Here is an 18,719-nt window from a genome sequence, read left to right on the forward strand (position 1 = left end):
AATTTGTGTGACCTGAATCTGTGTATCATATGTTTTAAACGTGTTGGTAGAAAGAAACTAAAAAACATTTTATATGGCTGTACTTAGGTTTACTGGTTAAACAAACTACACCATGTTAGATATTTAAGAGGTGTTTTCAAATACATGATTCTTAAAATTTATAGAAGGCATCGGATCTTCTGGTAAATGTTTTCTTAAGTTGTTATCTAATGGTTGAAACTGTTTGCTAAGTATTCATGTGATATTGCTATTGTCAGCAAGCGATCTAGGACTTGCTCCCTCATTTCTCTATTCTAAGCCCAACTTCTTCTTTCATTTATCTATTCTCTTCAAGGTAGGAAACTAATTCTATTATGAAGGAATCTGTAGGATGCACAATTTAATCTTTAGACCTTATAAAAGAGATGGCTAACATTTTTCTGTAATAGCATAGCCAAAATAAGAACTTAAATAATAATCATAGCTAGATTCTCTTCGCCATCAGCGAAGTATACAGTAAGTAGAAAAAACCTCCCTTTCAGACCAAAGGGAAAGAAAGTTTTAAAGTGAGAATATAATTTTCCTCATGGGCATTGTCTACCTTAGAAAAACTACTACAGAACATGCCTGTGACTATAGACTTGTAGTTCAGGCCACCGAAGATTAGAGATGGGACCCGGGCACTCCCTTGACTTGCATCCTCTGGTCTGCTTTAACACAAACCAGGAGGAAAAGAAAGCTAGGCATCAGAAGCAATGGGTGGCAGGCCTATTAATGGCTGATCTGTACAGTGATCTGCTCTCAAGGAGACCCAACAGGCCAGTCCACTGCAGTGGCTTTCAATGTGGTCAGCCTGGGCTTCAGCAGAAGTCAGCTTGTGAAGAGCCCTGGCAGCTCTGCCAAGAGTTGGATCACTGGAAATGGACCTGCCCTGGAGTCGAAGGATGCCCAGGTCAGAGCCACAGATCTTATTGGCTCTAAGCTGAAAAGCCCTTCACTCAGCCCAACTTCCAAAGTGACCACTGCAGCTGAGGGGATGGTCAAGCAGGGTCAGCAACATTGCAGGCAGAACTGTAAATTTCTTGTTAGAGATGCCCCCTGCCTTTACCTGGCCAGCTCTCCTCCCAGGACAGCCAAGTAATGAAAGTCAACAGAGTGCCTTCCCCTAGGAGGTTCACACCTCCCTTAGGATATACCCCATGTGAAGAGATAGATAGGTCTGGGCCTCTTAACTTACAAGGCCTAAAGCCCACCAGATAATTATCAAGCCCCTTCTGTCAGGTTCTATTTGCCTCTCAATCAGAAAACTTAATTGTAGCTTAGACAGCACCTTTCTTAGCTCCTCTAATAATGACTCTGTCCTTTGTTCTAGACCCTGTCTAGCACACTTGGGCATCATTCCTTTGTAATCATAACCTCTACTCTACCACCAATGGCTCTACTCCCAACCTGTGTGTACTGATGGTCCTCTTCCCCACTTAATGCTGTATAATTGTTCAAACCTGGTAAATGCCACTCTTAGGATCATTGGTTACTATCCTCACTCTGTCTTTTATGACCTTGTCTAAATATGATCAGAGTCGGCAAACTTGGAAGGCTTCCATAGCCTTGGCAACTCATGACGACAGCCTAGGATGGTTACTGGCACCATAAACTAGAGTGTCAATTTGTTGGGTCAACTGTCCTTAATGTGCTGTACGTTGTGATTTAATGCTATAACTAGTACTCAAACAGTATGTTTCACTTTGTGTTTCTATGTGGGTGCAAACTGTTGAAATCTTTATACTAAACTGATCTTCTGTATATAAAGAGAATTGAAAATGAATCTTGATGTGAAGGGAAGGGGAGAGGGAGCGGGAGAGGGGAGGGTTGCGGGTGGGAGGGAAGTTATGGGAGGGGGAAGCCATTGTAATCCATAAGCTGTACACTGGAAATTTATATTCATTAAATAAAAGTTTAAAAAAAATTAAAAAAAAATAATTCTGCCTGTCAAAAAAAAATTACATAGTCAAATTTAGTGGGTAGTATTTATACAGTTTAAACTTCCCTAGTCACATACCAAAATTCCCAGTCTCACATGTCTTGCTATCATATGGCATTCTTTCGTTTTAATTTTATCCATTCTTGTGGCCATTTTACATACTATATTCTACATTATTGTGGCTTTAATTTATAGTATCCTAATTTTTGATGAGATTGACAGATATTTAGATTTTCTTTTTTGTGAAATACCTATTTAAAACTGTTGTCCATTAGTTAAAGGGTTTTCAGCATTTTACTTATTAACTTAGCTCTTTATGTATTTCAGGTAAGAGCTAAATTATTTGTGTGTGTTGAAAAATACCTTCTGTCACTCTGTTTCTTATTGATCTGTTCATAAGCAAGAATTCTTCACTTTTTATTGATCATTTTGTCCCTTTATAGGCAATGCTTTTGGTTTACTTTCTAAGAATTGTTTTCCTAAACTATGGTTATAAAAATATTCCTCTATATCACTTTCTAAAAGCTTTGTTGGTTTTTCACTTCTTCAATATCAATCTTCACATATTCCAGCACATTTTAATTGAAATAATCATCATGTTATCCAGTGTTCAACAATGTTACTCCAGTTACCAATGAGTGGGTGTTTGTGTCTGTTTCTACTCTCTTATCTTTCTATTTTTCAACCCTCTACAAAAGCTATACTGTCTTAATTACTATACCTTTACTCTTCCTCTGCTATCTCATAATACAAGTCTTCCTGCCTGTTTTCCCTTTTCAGAATGTCTTAGCTTTCCTTGATCCTTTGCATTTCCATTCAAAATGTATAACATGTATTGATTTCTACTAGAAAACTCCATCTACTGAGTGAAACTTAAATCTATAGATCAATTTAGAGAAAACTGGCATCATTACAATTTTAAGTCATATTTCTCTCAATAGTATCTTGTAAGTTTACTAAATAGAGAAAATGTTAGGCACATTTTTGGTCTATTATAAATGATACTTTTATTTCATTTCTGCTTATTGCCAGTATGTAGAAATGCAATTAATGTTTATATTGACTTTAATAAGTAAACCTGCTAAATAAAAGCAATCTCTTTTTAAAAATTTATTTGCATTGTATTTGAAGGGGGGGAGAGAGAGAGAATAAATATCTTCCATCTGCTGGTTCACTCAAATCATTGCAACAGCTGGGGCTGGTACAGGCTGAAACCAGGATCCTGGAGCCCCATCCAGGCCTCCCACATGGGTGGTAGTGACCTAAACACTTGGGCCATGCTCTGCTGCTTTCCCAGGCACATTAGCGGCAAGCTGGAACAGAAGTGAAGCAGCCAGGATTTGAACAGGATCTTCGAGTAAGAGATGCCCCCTGCCAGGCAACAGCTTAGCTCACTGCACCACAATGCCAGCCCCATATAAGTATATATTTATGTATTCTTGCATTTTTATATAACATTAATCAGTGTAGTTTCTTCATTTCTAATTGTTACATCTTTTATGTTTTCCTTTCATTTGCTTAATTGTATTGGAATTATTCAAAAGAAGAATTGTTAGTAGATATATCTATTTCCAACTATAAAAGGAAAGCCCTTAGTTTTCAAAATTTTTACTTTTATTTGACCACATAATCATTGTACATGAGGGTGAGTGCAGCAATTCAGTCACTGCTTGGGCTGCCTGCGTGCCAGGTCGGAGTACCTGGTTCCAGTCCTGGCTCCTCTACTTCCAGTCTAGCTTACTGCTTATGCACATCCTGAGGGCCAGCAGACAATGGATCAAGTATATGGGTCCCTGCCACCATGTGGGAGACCCAGATTGAGTTCTGAGCTCCTAGCTTCAGCCTGGCCCTGGCTGTTGTGGACATTTGAGGAGTGGAGCAGCAGATGGAAGATTTCACTGTGTATGTCTCTGTCTCTGCCTCTCTGCATTACAAATAAAACTAAAGTAAATAATTGTACATATTTATAGAGTACAGTGTGATATTTCAATATATGTATACAGTGTGTAAAGATCAGATCAGGATTTTTGGTATGCCCATCACCTCAATTGTTTGCCATTTCTTTGTACTGGGGACATTTTAAATCCTCTCTACTAACTTTTCAATATATACAATTAATTTTTGGCAACCATGGTTACCTTTCTGTGTCATAGAGCATTAGAGATTATTCCTTCTGGAATGAATATTTGGTGTAGCAGCTAGAATGCCACTAGGGATGACCACATCTCATATCAGAGTGTGTAGGTTTGATTCCTGGCTCTGGCTCCTAAGATCAGCTTCCTCCCAATGTTCACTCTGGGAGGCAGCATATGGTAGCTCAAGTAATTGAGTATCTGCTACCCCATGAGAGACTCAAATTTAATTCCCAGTTCCTTGCTCTGGCCTGGCTTACACCAGGTTTTGAAGGTATTTGGAAAGTGAACCAATGGATGATAGATATGTGGGGGGAGGGGTCCTTCTGTCTCTCCCTCTCTCACTGTGCCTTTCAAATGAAAAAAGGAAATTAATCCTCCCATCTGACTGCACCCTGAGAAAGCCTTTAGCTTTAATCATTAAATATGATATTTGCTTTAGGATTTTATAGGTACTGTTTATTAGATCAACAAACTACTCCCAGATTTCTAAGCTTTCTTCATCATTTTCCTTGATTTTTTTGCATTTATAAAAAATATTATATGATTTTTCTCCTTTAATCTGTTAACTAGTGTGATGAATTACATTTATTAACTTTCAAGTATTAAACCAGCTTTGCCTTCCTGACATAAAGCAAACTGTTTATGATAAGCTATTCCTTTTGCCAATTAAATGAAGTTGCATTTATGGTCATGAGATTGACCTTGAGTTCTCATAGTGAGACTGGCTTAATTACTTCTGATTCACCTCTATTCTTGCGGTACAGACACACATATTCAGTGCCATCTCTGTTGTTCTCCTAGAGCCTATACAACTTCAGAGCTACTTCTTGCAGTTCCTAACACATCCCCAGAACAAAAGCAGCACAAGTCTCTGAGATTACCGCCTTAAGTAGCTGTCTCTCATATCTCTGTTAGGTAACACTGCAAGATCATAGTAGACCTTTTATGTTCCTTGATCCAGGATATACATTTCTTTGAGGGGTTTTAGTTGTCTTCAGAAGGAAGCTGGTCCAAATTTCTATTCCAAGATTATAAGAATCAAAATCTTCAATTTTTTTTTAACTTTTATTTAATGAATATAAATTTCCAGTGTACAGCTTATGGATTACAATGGCTTCCCCCCCCCCATAACTTCCCTCCCACCGGCAACCCTCCCCTCTCCCGCTCCCTCTCCCCTTCCCTTCACATCAAGATTCATTTTCAATTCTCTTTATATACAGAAGATCAATTTAGTATAAAGATTTCAACAGTTTGCACCCACATAGAAACACAAAGTGAAACATACTGTTTGAGTACTAGTTATAGCATTAAATCACAATGTACAGCACATTAAGGACAGAGATCCCACATGAGGAGCAACTGCACAGTGGCTCCTGTTGTTGACCCAACAAATTGACACTCTAGTTTATGGTGCCAGTAACCATCCTAGGCTGTCGTCATGAGTTGCCAAGGCTATGGAAGCCTTCCAAGTTTGCCGACTCTGGTCATATTTAGACAAGGTCATAAAAGACAGAGTGAGGATAGTAACCAATGATCCTAAGAGTGGCATTTACCAGGTTTGAACAATTATACAGCATTAAGTGGGGAAGAGGACCATCAGTACACACAGGTTGGGAGTAGAGCCATTGGTGGTAGAGTAGAGGTTATGATTACAAAGGAATGAGGCCCAAGTGCACTAGACAGGGCCTAGAACAAAGGACAGAGTCATTATTAGAGGAGCTAAGAAAGGTTCTGTCTAAGCTACAATTAAGTTTTCTGATTGAGAGGCAAATAGAACCTGATAGAAGGGGCTTGATAATTATCTGGTGGGCTTTAGACCTTGTAAATTCGGAGGCCCAGACCTATCTATCTCTTCACATGGGGTATATCCTAAGGGAGGTGTGAACCTCCTAGGGGAAGGCACTCTGTTGACTTTCATTACTTGGCTGTCCTGGGAGGAGAGCTGGCCAGGTAAAGGCAGGGGGCATCTCTAACAAGAAATTTACAGTTCTGCCTGCAATGTTGCTGACCCTGCTTGACCATCCCCTCAGCTGCAGTGGTCACTTTGGAAGTTGGGCTGAGTGAAGGGCTTTTCAGCTTAGAGCCAATAAGATCTGTGGCTCTGACCTGGGCATCCTTCGACTCCAGGGCAGGTCCATTTCCAGTGATCCAACTCTTGGCAGAGCTGCCAGGGCTCTTCACAAGCTGACTTCTGCTGAAGCCCAGGCTGACCACATTGAAAGCCACTGCAGTAGACTGGCCTGTTGGGTCTCCTTGAGGGCAGATCACTGTACAGATCAGCCATTAATAGGCCTGCCACCCATTGCTTCTGATGCCGAGCTTTCTTTTCCTCCTGGTTTGTGTTAAAGCAGACCAGAGGATGCAAGTCAAGGGAGTGCCCAAGTCCCATCTCTAATCTTCGGTGGCCTGAACTACAAGTCTATAGTCACAGGCATGTTCTGTAGTAGTTTTTCTAAGGTAGACAATGCCCATGAGGAAAATTATATTCTCACTTTAAAACTTTCTTTCCCTTTGGTCTGAAAGGGAGGTTTTTTCTACTTACTGTATACTTCGCTGATGGCGAAGTGAATCTAGCTATGAGATTATTATTTGAGTTCTTATTTTGGCTATGCTATTACAGAAAAATGTTAGCCATCTCTTTTATAAGGTCTAAAGATTAAATTGTGCATCCTACAGATTCCTTCATAATAGAATTAGTTTCCTACCTTGAAGAGAATAGAGAAATGAAAGAAGAAGTTGGGCTTAGAATAGAGAAATGAGGGAGCAAGTCCTAGATCGCTTGCTGACAATAGCAATATCACATGAATACTTAGCAAACCGTTTCAACCATTAGATAACAACTTAAGAAAACATTTACCAGAAGGTCCAATGCCTTCTATAAGTTTTAAGAATCATGTATTTGAAAATACCTCTTAAGTTACTACAAGGTATGAAGAAAAACATAATGGGCACCTACATACGTACCCCCTCACTTAAGAAATAAAACATTTAAGTTGTCAAATTTTACTGAGCTCTCCTCCAGGAGTAATTACAATCATAAACTGAATATTTTGCATATTTGTTTTTGTTGTGAAATATATATGGCAAAATGTTTCATTTTCGACAGTTTTTGGTGTACAATTCAGTGACAGTAAGTACATTCATACATGTACAATCACCATCAGCATCCGTGTCCAGAACTTTTTCAACTTACCAAATTGAAATTGCATGCATTCAACAGTAACTCCCCAAGCCCTCTTGCCACAGTTCTGACATCCACCATTCTATTTTCTGCCTCTGTGAATTTGACTCCTGCAAATAAGTTAAATCATACCTTAAGTATTTATTTGTGTCTGGCTTATTTCACATTACTATAAGGTCTTCAATATTCATCCATATTATAACACATGTCAGATAGTCCTTCCTTTTCAAGACTGAATAATATTCCATTGTGTATAAATATATATATATACACACCTTGTTTAGTATTCATCCATTGTTAGAAATTTGAGTGGTTCCCACATTTTGGCTATTATGAATAATGCTGCTGTGAACATGGGTATACAAATATAAGTCCCTACTTGGAATTGTTCTAAGTAAATACCCAGAATTTAAATTGTTTGATTAATTTTTTCAGGAATCACCATATCATTGTCCATAGTGGTCACATCATTTTATATTTTCTTTTTGTATTTTTTTACATTTTCACCAGAATAAATTTGTCTAGTTACCAGTAATAACATCATAATAATATTATCATACTAATAGTATCACCAAGATATTTTTCTACCTTTGTGGTAGCTATAAAATGTAATAATTCCAATTCTCAAACTGTTATTTTTCCTAAATAAAGAAAATATTCTCAGAAATTCAACTTGAAGAATTTATGACTATTTCACACCTCAACCACAATACTTTCAGGATCCTATATTATTTGTAGATATATTGAATAGTACTAGCTAAACTGCTGCATCAGGAATTTTTTATTTCAATTAGCAGACATCACAACTCAAACTGACTTCAGTATTCTTAAGTATGGAAGGGGCAGGAAGAGGACTGGAGCAAACTGTTTTACATGGCTGAAAGATTTGCAGGTGGAACATTAAGTACAGCTTGAGCCAACAGTCCAGCCCAGTATCTTGCTATTTCATTTACATGGTCCAGTATCTTGCTATTTCATATACATGGTCAACTTTATTCTCAAGTTCTGCCTGGTATTTCACTACCTGTACCATGTCCTCAAATGCTAGATTCTTGACTGTAACAGCAAAATTCTCAAATTCATTACAGATCTCAGTTCACACTGTCCCATAAAATGATGAGTGTCTCCACCACACAATTCCTGGAGCTCCATTTTTAGTATAGGCCCAAATTGAATAATATGCTTATGACTGAACCAGTAACTAGCATCAAGGGAATGCCATAAATTAATTGACAAGTCAGTTGGGTCTCACTTCTAGAGGAGGAAGGGATTGAGAGAATTCGCCAAAGGAAAAAAAGCAGAGAAGAAAGGAAATGCATGCCAGGCAGCCAACCAACCAATTAACCCTTCCAACCCATATAGATAAATAAGACAGCAGTTTATTTGCGTTAGAGCAACACTGTATCATTGCACTGATAGCCTGATAAATATTGGAGGGAATAGCAGATTCTTTAGTATTTGGATTGTCTTAACTTCTACTTTGGTGAGGGTGAATTAAGGAAATTTTATGTAATAAAATCCAGAATAAGCATCCATTACAGTTGATGTTGATTAAACATAAAGCTTTGGAATCAATAGCAGTTCTAAGTAAAATAGAAATGAACTGTGTATAAAATCTTTTGGGTTTATTTGCTTTTCTAAGATTTTCTATGGGTTGTGGAGACAACTTAAACAAAAATTGGTCTAGAAGTAAACCAGCAGACTGAAGTGAAAGTGAAGATTCTCGAGAATGCAAACCAATTTTTTTCCACTTTTATCTATAACTCTGAAATTACAATAAAGGTCAAAGGAAAAATATAATTTGTTAAACATCCATTATACATTAGCTTACTAACACATCGAGTGCAGAAGCCAAAATACACTAATTTTTTAAAAGTAAAAACAATTTTATTATTCATGTAAGGCCAATAATGATAACTTAGCTACAAAGTAGCTTTTGCTTTTTTCTTGATGAAGTGAATTTGCAAGTAACTCCCAAGACAGAAGTATTAGCATTAAAAAAGAGTACAAGATAAAACTCAGAAAATGATTGAGAAAGAAGTAATGACAATGTTGGTGTTCTGAAATTACTGGAAAAACTAAACTCTGAATCTGATTGGTAAAAGGACATTATGTAAAGCTTGCATGGTCCCTTCTCACACTGAACAATTGGGACCTTTAGAAATGAGATTTTGCTGTAATCCAAAATGTCAGAACATTTTGTTGTAGACAAAGGGCAGGGAAATGACAGATACACCAGAAAATAGAGAAGAAAATGAAACTTACAAAAAAGTCATCATAAAACACTAACAAATTTGCCTATTTCTAAGTAGTTTTAAATCTGTGATTTTTCCTTTTAAAATATTGCTTTGTGGGACTGGTGCCATATGGGTTTGAGCCCCAGATGCTCCACTTCCAATCTGGCTCCCTGCTAATGGTCTAGAAAAAACAGCCAAAGAGGACCAAATACTTGGGCCCTGTCACCAACATGGGAGACCCAGATGAAGCTCCTGGCTCTTGGTTTTGGCCTGGCCCAGCCCTCCCCATTGCTGCCATCTCAGGAGTGAATCAGCACATTGAAAATTTCTCACTCCGTCTCTACCTTTCTGTGTGTAACTGACTTTCAAATAAATAAATAAGCAAATATTTTAAAATAAATAAAATATGCTTTGAAACGTTCATTCACCATCTGTTGACCACAGTCACGATTATGGATCCAACAGAAAATGTTGATGTTAGTAGTATATGTGTGTCATACTTTACTACCAGGGAACTTAGATATTTAACTTCATAACAAAAGTAGCCATTCAACACATATATATAGATGAGTCTGATAATCTGCAATCAATATTCATGTTTTTTAAAAGATTGACTTGAGAGGCAGAGTGACAGAGAGAGAAAGGGCTTCCTTCCACTGGTTCATTCCCAAATGGCCACAAAAGCAAGGGATGGGCCAGGCTGAAGCCAGGAGCCTAGAATTCCATCCTGGTCTCCCAGTTGGGTGACAGAGACCCAAGTACCCAGACCATTTTCTGCTGTTTTCCCAGGCACATTAGCAGGAAGCTGGATTGGAAGCAAAATAGCTAGGCTCAAACACAAGCTTGATATGGGACACCAGCATCTCATGCCACAGCTTAACCCATTGTACTACAATGCCAGCTCCAGTATTTCATGTTTTTAGGTGCTTTTCTGGTGTTGGCAGTGGTTTCTCCAAGCCAGATTCTATCAACCCAATCTTCTTTTGTGGTACATATTTTGCAGAGAACAAACTGCAGCATGAGTACAACCTGACAATGAAACTTAATTTTCATCTAGGCAAAGCTGCTCTACTCACTGGGGCATCTTCTCTAATGAGTTACCCAGCACAGATAATCTTATCACACTCACCTTTCATAAAATGAAGATCAAGGTTAGAGTTTTTTTCCTAAGCTTATATATGTAAAATAAGTCACATCTCAGAGGCTTTAGATATTTAATTAGTTTCAATATTTTACAGTTCTACTCTCATTTGATCCATTAAAATTTCAGGATTTGTAACATTTGTTTTTAAATTCAATTCAAGTATTCATTGAGCACCTGCAAGGTGCTCAGAGCATGGACCTAAGTTGATGTGATCTTCAAGATGGTGAAGATTTGTTAAGGAAGCAAGAAACTGGGGATTCCCTCTGGGTTGCATAGTATAGATGTCCTTTTGAGGAAATTTTCAGGAAGCCCTTCATAGACAAAGTGGGACTTAAATTAGGAATCTGGAAAGATAAGGATTGACTGAATAAAGGGAAAATGGAGGCAATGGGCAGTGCTTCTGGGTGGAAAAATCATAAACAAAAGTACAGAGGCAGGATAAGCACAGGTGGTGAAACAGTGAAATGAGCAGAACTTCTGATAAATGTTTGTACTAGAAGAAAACACAAGAATCACATATAGATTGTGAAGTGGATGCACAGAGTTGAGAGTTTGGAGGGCCAGGAAAGGAGAAGTCCCTGGAGTTCCTGAAGAGGGATGTGACAATGACAAAGGCACTGTTCCAGTGGCATTTGTGAGGTGGCAGTGTGGAGACATATTGCATGAACAAACATTGGTATCAGTGAGCCTGGTCGGGAAACACTTCCTGCAATCCAGATGTTTTATGATTAGAAGTTTGGGCAAGATGACAGCAAAGATATGCATGGAAAGAGGTTTATAGAGCATGTTTTGCCATAGGCAGATTTAATTGGATTTTGAGATTTCCTAAACATCAGGGAATTAAGGGAATGTCAACAGTGGCCTCAAAAACTTACAAAGAATAATTGGGTGAATAATGGCTATCCATATGACATGCTACTGAAAACCAGGGTCAGCGTAAGTTGTGAAAGGTAAAAATACCACTCTTTTTTTTTTTTTTTTTTTTTGACAGGCAGAGTGGACAGTGAGAGAGAGAGATAGAAAGGTCTTCCTTTTGTCGTTGGTTCACCTTCCAATGGCCGCCGTGGTTGGCGCGCTGCGGCCGGCGCACCGCGCTGATCCGATGGCAGGAGCCAGGTGCTTCTCCTGGTCTCCCATGGGGTGCAGGGCCCAAGCACTTGGGCCATCCTCCACTGCACTCCCTGGCCACAGCAGAGAGCTGGCCTGGAACAGGGGCAACCGGGACAGGATCGGTGCCCCGACCAGGACTAGAACCCGGTGTGCCGGCGCCGCAAGGTGGAAGATTAGCCTAGTGAGCTGCGGCACCGGTTCAAAAATACCACTCTTGAGGAACATGTTTGCTCTATTTGAAAACTTATGGAACAGTGAGCAAATAGCATTGCTGTGGGAGGTATTGGGAATTATAGTGAATCAGTTTGGTGAAATTTTTCAGATGGGATTACAGCTTTGATCCCCAGTCTGTTAGTTAGAAATAGTAATAGCTAAACCACAGCACTAGAGAAATTCCCAAAGGTATATGTCAGAAGAGAATGACAGTGTGCTGGAGACAACTTTAAGACTAAATGAGAAGACAGGGGGGAGAAAGGGAGAAAGAGGAAGCTGGGTGTTTGTGTGTGTGAGAGAGAGAGTGAGAGAGGGAGATTGAAGTCCAGGTGATTTTATTTCTTTTTAAGATTTATTTTATTTATTTGAAAGGCAGAGTTTACAGAAAGAGGTAGAGACAGAGAAACAGAGGTCTTTGATCCTCTGGTTCACTCCCCAAATGGGAGTGAATGACCAGGACTTGAACCAGTTTGAAGCCAGAAGCCAGGAGCCAGGAGCTTTTCCAGGTCTCCCCCGGGGGTGCAGAGGCCCAAGTAGTTGGGCCATCCTCTGCTGCTTTCCCAAGGCATTATCAGGGAGCGGGATCAGAAGTGGAGCAGCTGGGACTCAAACCGGCGCCCATCTGGGATGCCGGCACTGCAGGCCAGGACTTTAACCCACAGGGCCACAGCGTCAGCTCCTCCGGGTGACTTTAATAAGGTGGGGCAGCAGTGCAGAGAGATCAAAGAGCTTCAGTAACTTAAAACTTGGAAACTGGTCAATTCAAAGAATTTGTGGTACAAAAATATTATTCTTGATTAAGGTGACTAAGGGAAAACCATTTAACCTCTTTGGCTGAAAGACATCTTTCATCTAAGGATGAAAGAATTGAAAGATTATATTTCTGCAAGAAATTAAACCTACATAATATATCTTTGATATTTTTTAAAGCATCTCCTTTCCTAGCGGTAAAAATCCAAAATTGTGTCTTACATGTAAACTGATTCTTAATAATAAATTCAGTCATAGTCATCTAAATTTCACCTCCAGTTGTGATAAGTTGTAAAACAATGAATTAAGAATTTATTTCTCCCAAGTTTTCTCCTGACATGACAGGAGCATGGGAGACCTTTTTAGCTAATTCCATTTTCCTACTGAAGGACAATATAATCTGATTAACTTTCATATCCATCAGAAGCACAAGGCTTTCGGACGTAGGTAGAGGTTTATGAGCATAAAATTGCAAACAATTAGCACTCAAATTAATGTTACATGAGATTCAACATCTGGTAAGTGTGTTGTCATTTTGGGTCATAGACCACCTGCTAAGCTAGATGTTCATACAACTGCAATTTACTCTGCATACAAATGGAAGAAAAATGACACTCTAAGATGATTTTTTTCTAACCTTAACAATATTTATATATAGGGGCTTCACACTTCAAAACTTCACCTGGAAGTGAATAATGGGTGCAGTATTCACAGGATAAAACATATAGGAACAAAAGGAAGAGAGAATACTTAAATTTTTGCAAGTGTACTTTGAAATAAATTAGCTATGGTGGTAGCATCAATTTTTTTAATCCATCTATCTACTGCAGTATTAGTACTGGTCTCCTCTTTATCCAACAAATATTTAAGAGCAAGAAAAGATCAACTTCAAAATCCACATTATTGGCAAATAAAGCGGCAAGATGGCGGAATAGGCAAGGAGCACACTATTAGTCTGGGGGAGAGACAGTTTAATACAAGTGGAGATACTGCAGGGTCAAGGAAGAGTAGGGGACGAAACAGCAGAGGAAACTCTTCCGGAACTAGTGATGGACCTGCCCTGGAGTCGAAGGATGCCCAGGTCAGAGCCACAGATCTTATTGGCTCTAAGCTGAAAAGCCCTTCACTCAGCCCAACTTCCAAAGTGACCACTGCAGCTGAGGGGATGGTCAAGCAGGGTCAGCAACATTGCAGGCAGAACTGTAAATTTCTTGTTAGAGATGCCCCCTGCCTTTACCTGGCCAGCTCTCCTCCCAGGACAGCCAAGTAATGAAAGTCAACAGAGTGCCTTCCCCTAGGAGGTTCACACCTCCCTTAGGATATACCCCATGTGAAGAGATAGATAGGCCTGGGCCTCTGAATTTACTAGGCCTAAAGCCCACCAGATTATTATCAAGCCCCTTCTATCAGGTTCTATTTGCCTCTCAATCAGAAAACTTAATTGTAGCTTAGACAGCACCTTTCTTAGCTCCTCTAATAATGACTCTGTCCTTTGTTCTAGACCCTGTCTAGTGCACTTGGGCCTCATTCCTTTGTAATCATAACCTCTACTCTACCACCAATGGCTCTACTCCCAACCTGTGTGTACTGATGGTCCTCTTCCCCACTTAATGCTGTATAATTGTTCAAACCTGGTAAATGCCACTCTTAGGATCATTGGTTACTATCCTCACTCTGTCTTTTATGACCTTGTCTAAATATGATCAGAGTCGGCAAACTTGGAAGGCTTCCATAGCCTTGGCAACTCATGACGACAGCCTAGGATGGTTACTGGCGCCATAAACTAGAGTGTCAATTTGTTGGGTCAACAACAGGAGTCACTGTGCACTTGCTCCTCATGTGGGATCTCTGTCCTTAATGTGCTGTACATTGTGATTTAATGCTATAACTAGTACTCAAACAGTATGTTTCACTTTGTGTCTCTATGTGGGTGCAAACTGTTGAAATTTTATACTAAACTGATCTTCTGTATATAAAGAGAATTGAAAATGAATCTTGATGTGAAGGGAAGGGGAGAGGGAGCGGGAGAGGGGAGGGTTGCGGGTGGGAGGGAAGTTATGGGAGGGGGAAGCCATTGTAATCCATAAGCTGTACACTGGAAATTTATATTCATTAAATAAAAGTTAAAAAAAAATCCACATTATCTGTATGACGGAATCTTCAAACAACTGGCCTGTTTTTGAAGCAGTGCTATATCAGAAAATGTCAAATCTCAAGGTTACTCAGTTGCCTTTTCACACAATCTGGGTATTGGCAACTTAGTGAAACTAGTAAATGCTTCTCTTATCAATACTAGAAATAATACTGGAAATATAGTGTGTCTGTGACTACGTGATACAGATTTTAAAAGCAAAGAAAACATCTAGGATCAAAAGAAACAGAAAATATTTCCTGCATTTTTGAAATTGAAATGTGGAAATCACATTTTTACCTTCTTAAAACAGAGGCATTTTGTTTATGATGCAAACTCCAACTAAAGAAATATCTAATACTACAAATTGTACATTCAAGTGCCTAAAAGTTACTCTGTTAATTCTGGGAACTCTTAAGTATTTGCTTATTTTTCTGGAGAATATCTTCCATCTCTTTTCTGGCGTTTCCATGCTTCTACAGGTAAAACATGTTTCCCATTGATTTTCACAGCCATGACCCTAACTTGCTATGGGAACAGTTTTGAAAGAGGATCCTTTCCACTTTGGTGTCCAGCTGCCCGACTGTCAATTCTGGTCTCTCTACTGGCTCACCTTGTGATCATGAGCAAGTCTGTGACCTCTTGAAGCCCTGTTTTATCATCTGTAGAGTAGGTGTCATGATGGACCTGGCCCTCATGGTGGTTGACCAGGAAAAGGTAATCCTCATCGTGTGTGGCACTGAAAGGCCAGATGAACATTAGACCTCGTGAAAATTAAAGAGTGAGCTGATCCTAAGCCACCCAAGAAAGACTGAACCACACTTACTGTGCTTTCTTTCTGTGCTTATGTTTAAAATGTATTCTGTGATATTTTAATTCTGTAAATAATCAGCATACTCATATAGTTTTACTTTCTATTTAACAGACATGCTATTTGCTTAACCAAACTGTGCCAGATAGCTGACTGCAGAGTTTTCCAAACTATTCTGTGAAAAATTGGAGTCTGTGGGGAGGCTCAGAGCAGCTATTGTGTGTGAAGTATAGAACAGGCAACAGTAAGGAGGGTGGGTGGTCCATGTTCCAGCTTCAAACAGAATATCTCTACTTTTTATCAGCTTTAATCATGGGCCCTATCAGCAGATTTGAATTTGAACAAAAGGTCTGTCACTAAAAATGTGGGGGTGGGGAGAGTGTTAGGATTCAAAGACCCTCGTGGATAACTGTATCTATTATTTTTAAGTAAATAATACAGGTAAATACTAAGACTACATTTCAACCATTACCATTTGAGTTGTGATTCTGTGCTAAAAACTGACCTTTAACTAATGATTCAGGGATATTTGGGGATTTCACCTTTTCCTCTTTCAGGCAGTGGTAGGCAGGGAGGGCTTATTAAAGTTTTCTGTTTATCCTCCTGCATTTGAGAAGTCAATTACAATAAGCCAAGGCCTTGTTGCTCAAAATGGAAATTAACTGAGTGACTCTGCCCTCCAGGACCCCAAGACTGACATCTGTCCGTGCCCCATAAGCAATCCTGAGCCAAGAAATCCCAAAGCAGAGTGCAGTGGCTAGACTCATGGTGTCTGGGGTCAGGCTGACTGGGTGTGGATATTGCTTTGCCCACTTTTAGGCTGTTCTTTCTTGGGCATACTATTTCTCATCTGTGTCCCTCAGCTTTCTACTCAGAAAATAGGGGCAACAGTACCAATATTAAAGACAAAATACACAAAACTCTTAAAAAACAGGGATGACGCGAAAATAAGTGCTCAGTCAATGTCAGCTCCTAGAGTCATTAAACGTTGAGCTTGTTTCAGAACCATTTTCATGACACTTGAGTTATTTCCAGGTCTAATTACAATAGTCAGTATATTTATCATTTTAGATTTTCTTCTACAATGATAGGAAGGAAGGTAAATAAATTAATTACACATATATTTTATTTCTCACTTGGTAATCTTTCTGTTTATATAACATTATTGCTTTATATCTTAAACTGTCATCAGAAAAAGCACATTGTCTTGAGAAGAATCACAGATGAAAGTTTCGGGCACACAAGCTGGTCCTGGATGTCCGTGATTATGACCAGATAATCTAGCTAAACTTTTATTGCTATGCTTTGTGTGTGTTTAGAGTACCAGGAAAAATATAGTGGAAAGGATTTTGATATATTAGCTATTTGACCTTTTGATTTTCACAATTTTGCTTTATGCATTTAATACTTCTGCTTACCATTTTTCTCAAGTATAAGGGGGGAGTATTACCATGAATATAATAAAACCAAAACAAAATCTCTTAGTTCTTTTTCTGTCATATTTCAGATCTTCAAGGATTCCACATATTGCCTCAAACAGCTGATTGGTCATCTTTTCCTCCCCAGCAATATCTCTTGACTCTGGGGTTTAAAAACAAGGAAGATGGGAAATTTTTGGAAAAAGTATCAAATAGGAAGCTGCCAACATTTACAGGTAAATGCCTTGGCCTTGCATTTGTCTTTCAATACTCTGATAAAGCAGCAACTGTGCATTATTAATCAAGTCATGTTCATCACAGAGCCTTGCTTATATAATAACTTGGGCCTCCAATAAATACTTGTTGGGCCATAATTAATGCCTTCTAATCTTCTTCCTGGATTAGGTAGCAATATCTGGAGGTTGGGCACTGTGGCACAGTGGGTTAAGCTACCACTTGTGTCACAGATATCCCACATCACTGTGCCAGTTCAAGTCCCAGCTACTCTGCTTCAAATCTAGCTTTCTGCTGATGCTGCTGGGAAGCAGCAGATGACGATGCAGGTACTTGAGTGCATATGACCCATGTAGGAGACCCAGAGGGAATGTCCCTGCCTCCTGGTTTCAGCCTGGCCCAGCCCCAGCTGTTAAGGCCATTTAGGGAGTGAACCAGACCATGTAAGATCTCTTTCTCCCTCTCTCACACTGCCTTTCAAATAAATAAACAAACCTTTTTTTAAACAGTACCTGGAATTCTAGTTCCAGAAAATCTTTTCCCCAAAAACATACCCAAATCTGGATTGCCCTCGCTCCATTCTAACCATGTCACCCCAACCACTTCAATCTTGAACACCTAATCATAGGAGATTTAAGAATAAAAACTTACATCTGGCTGGCGCTGCAGCTCAATAGGCTAATCTTCCGCCTGCGGCGCCCACACACCAGGTTCTAGTTCCAGTCGGGGCACCGGATTCTGTCCTGGTTGCCCCTCTTCCAGGCCAGCTCTCTGCTGTGGCCTGGGAGTACAGTGGAGGATGGCCCAAGAGCTTGGGCCCTGCACCCGCAAGGGAGACCAGGAGAAGCACCTGGCTCCTGGCTTTGGATCAGCGCGATGCACCGACCGCAGTGCACCGGCCGCAGCAGCCATTGGAGGGTGAAACAACGGCAAAAGGAAGACCTTTCTCTCTCTCTCTCTCTCTCTCTCTCTCTCACTGTCCACTCTGCCTGTCAAAAAAAAAAACATCATCAATTAGCAAACATAGAAGAAAATTAGGCAACAAAATTATTATGTGAAGTCAAAAATAAATAAATGACAATCTTAAATCACTGAGAGTAACTGTCATTGTATTGATATCTGTTCTACTCTTTTCTTAGGTAATGAGCCAAGAACTTAGATTTCCTCTAAGTATTACAGTTAAATAGGGTTCACTAATTTTTTTAATTTTTATTATTGGAAAGGCAGAGTGACAGAGAGAGAGAGAGAGAGGGAGAAAGGAATTCAGAAAAATCTTCCATCTGCCGATTCACTCCCCAAATGGCCACAATGGTCAGGGATGGGCCAGTCTAAAAGAAGGAGAATGGAACTTCATCCAGGTCTCCCATGTGAGTGGCAGATACTTAATTAATTGGG

At 39.5% G+C, this 18,719-nt stretch overlaps 1 protein-coding gene across 1 annotated transcript in view; it reads left to right on the forward strand.

The window, feature by feature from the left end:
• Window positions 1-18,719, forward strand: part of SPATA16 (spermatogenesis associated 16) — a 288,894-nt gene that overhangs the window by 228,340 nt on the left and 41,835 nt on the right. The window contains exon 6 of the mRNA XM_062177925.1: window positions 17,180-17,326. Within this exon, the coding sequence (XP_062033909.1) occupies window positions 17,180-17,326 (147 nt within the window). The remainder of the gene's footprint in view (window positions 1-17,179; window positions 17,327-18,719) is intronic.

This window comes from Lepus europaeus, chromosome 2 (genome assembly GCF_033115175.1).
Source record: "Lepus europaeus isolate LE1 chromosome 2, mLepTim1.pri, whole genome shotgun sequence".
Classification (NCBI taxonomy): domain Eukaryota; kingdom Metazoa; phylum Chordata; class Mammalia; order Lagomorpha; family Leporidae; genus Lepus; species Lepus europaeus.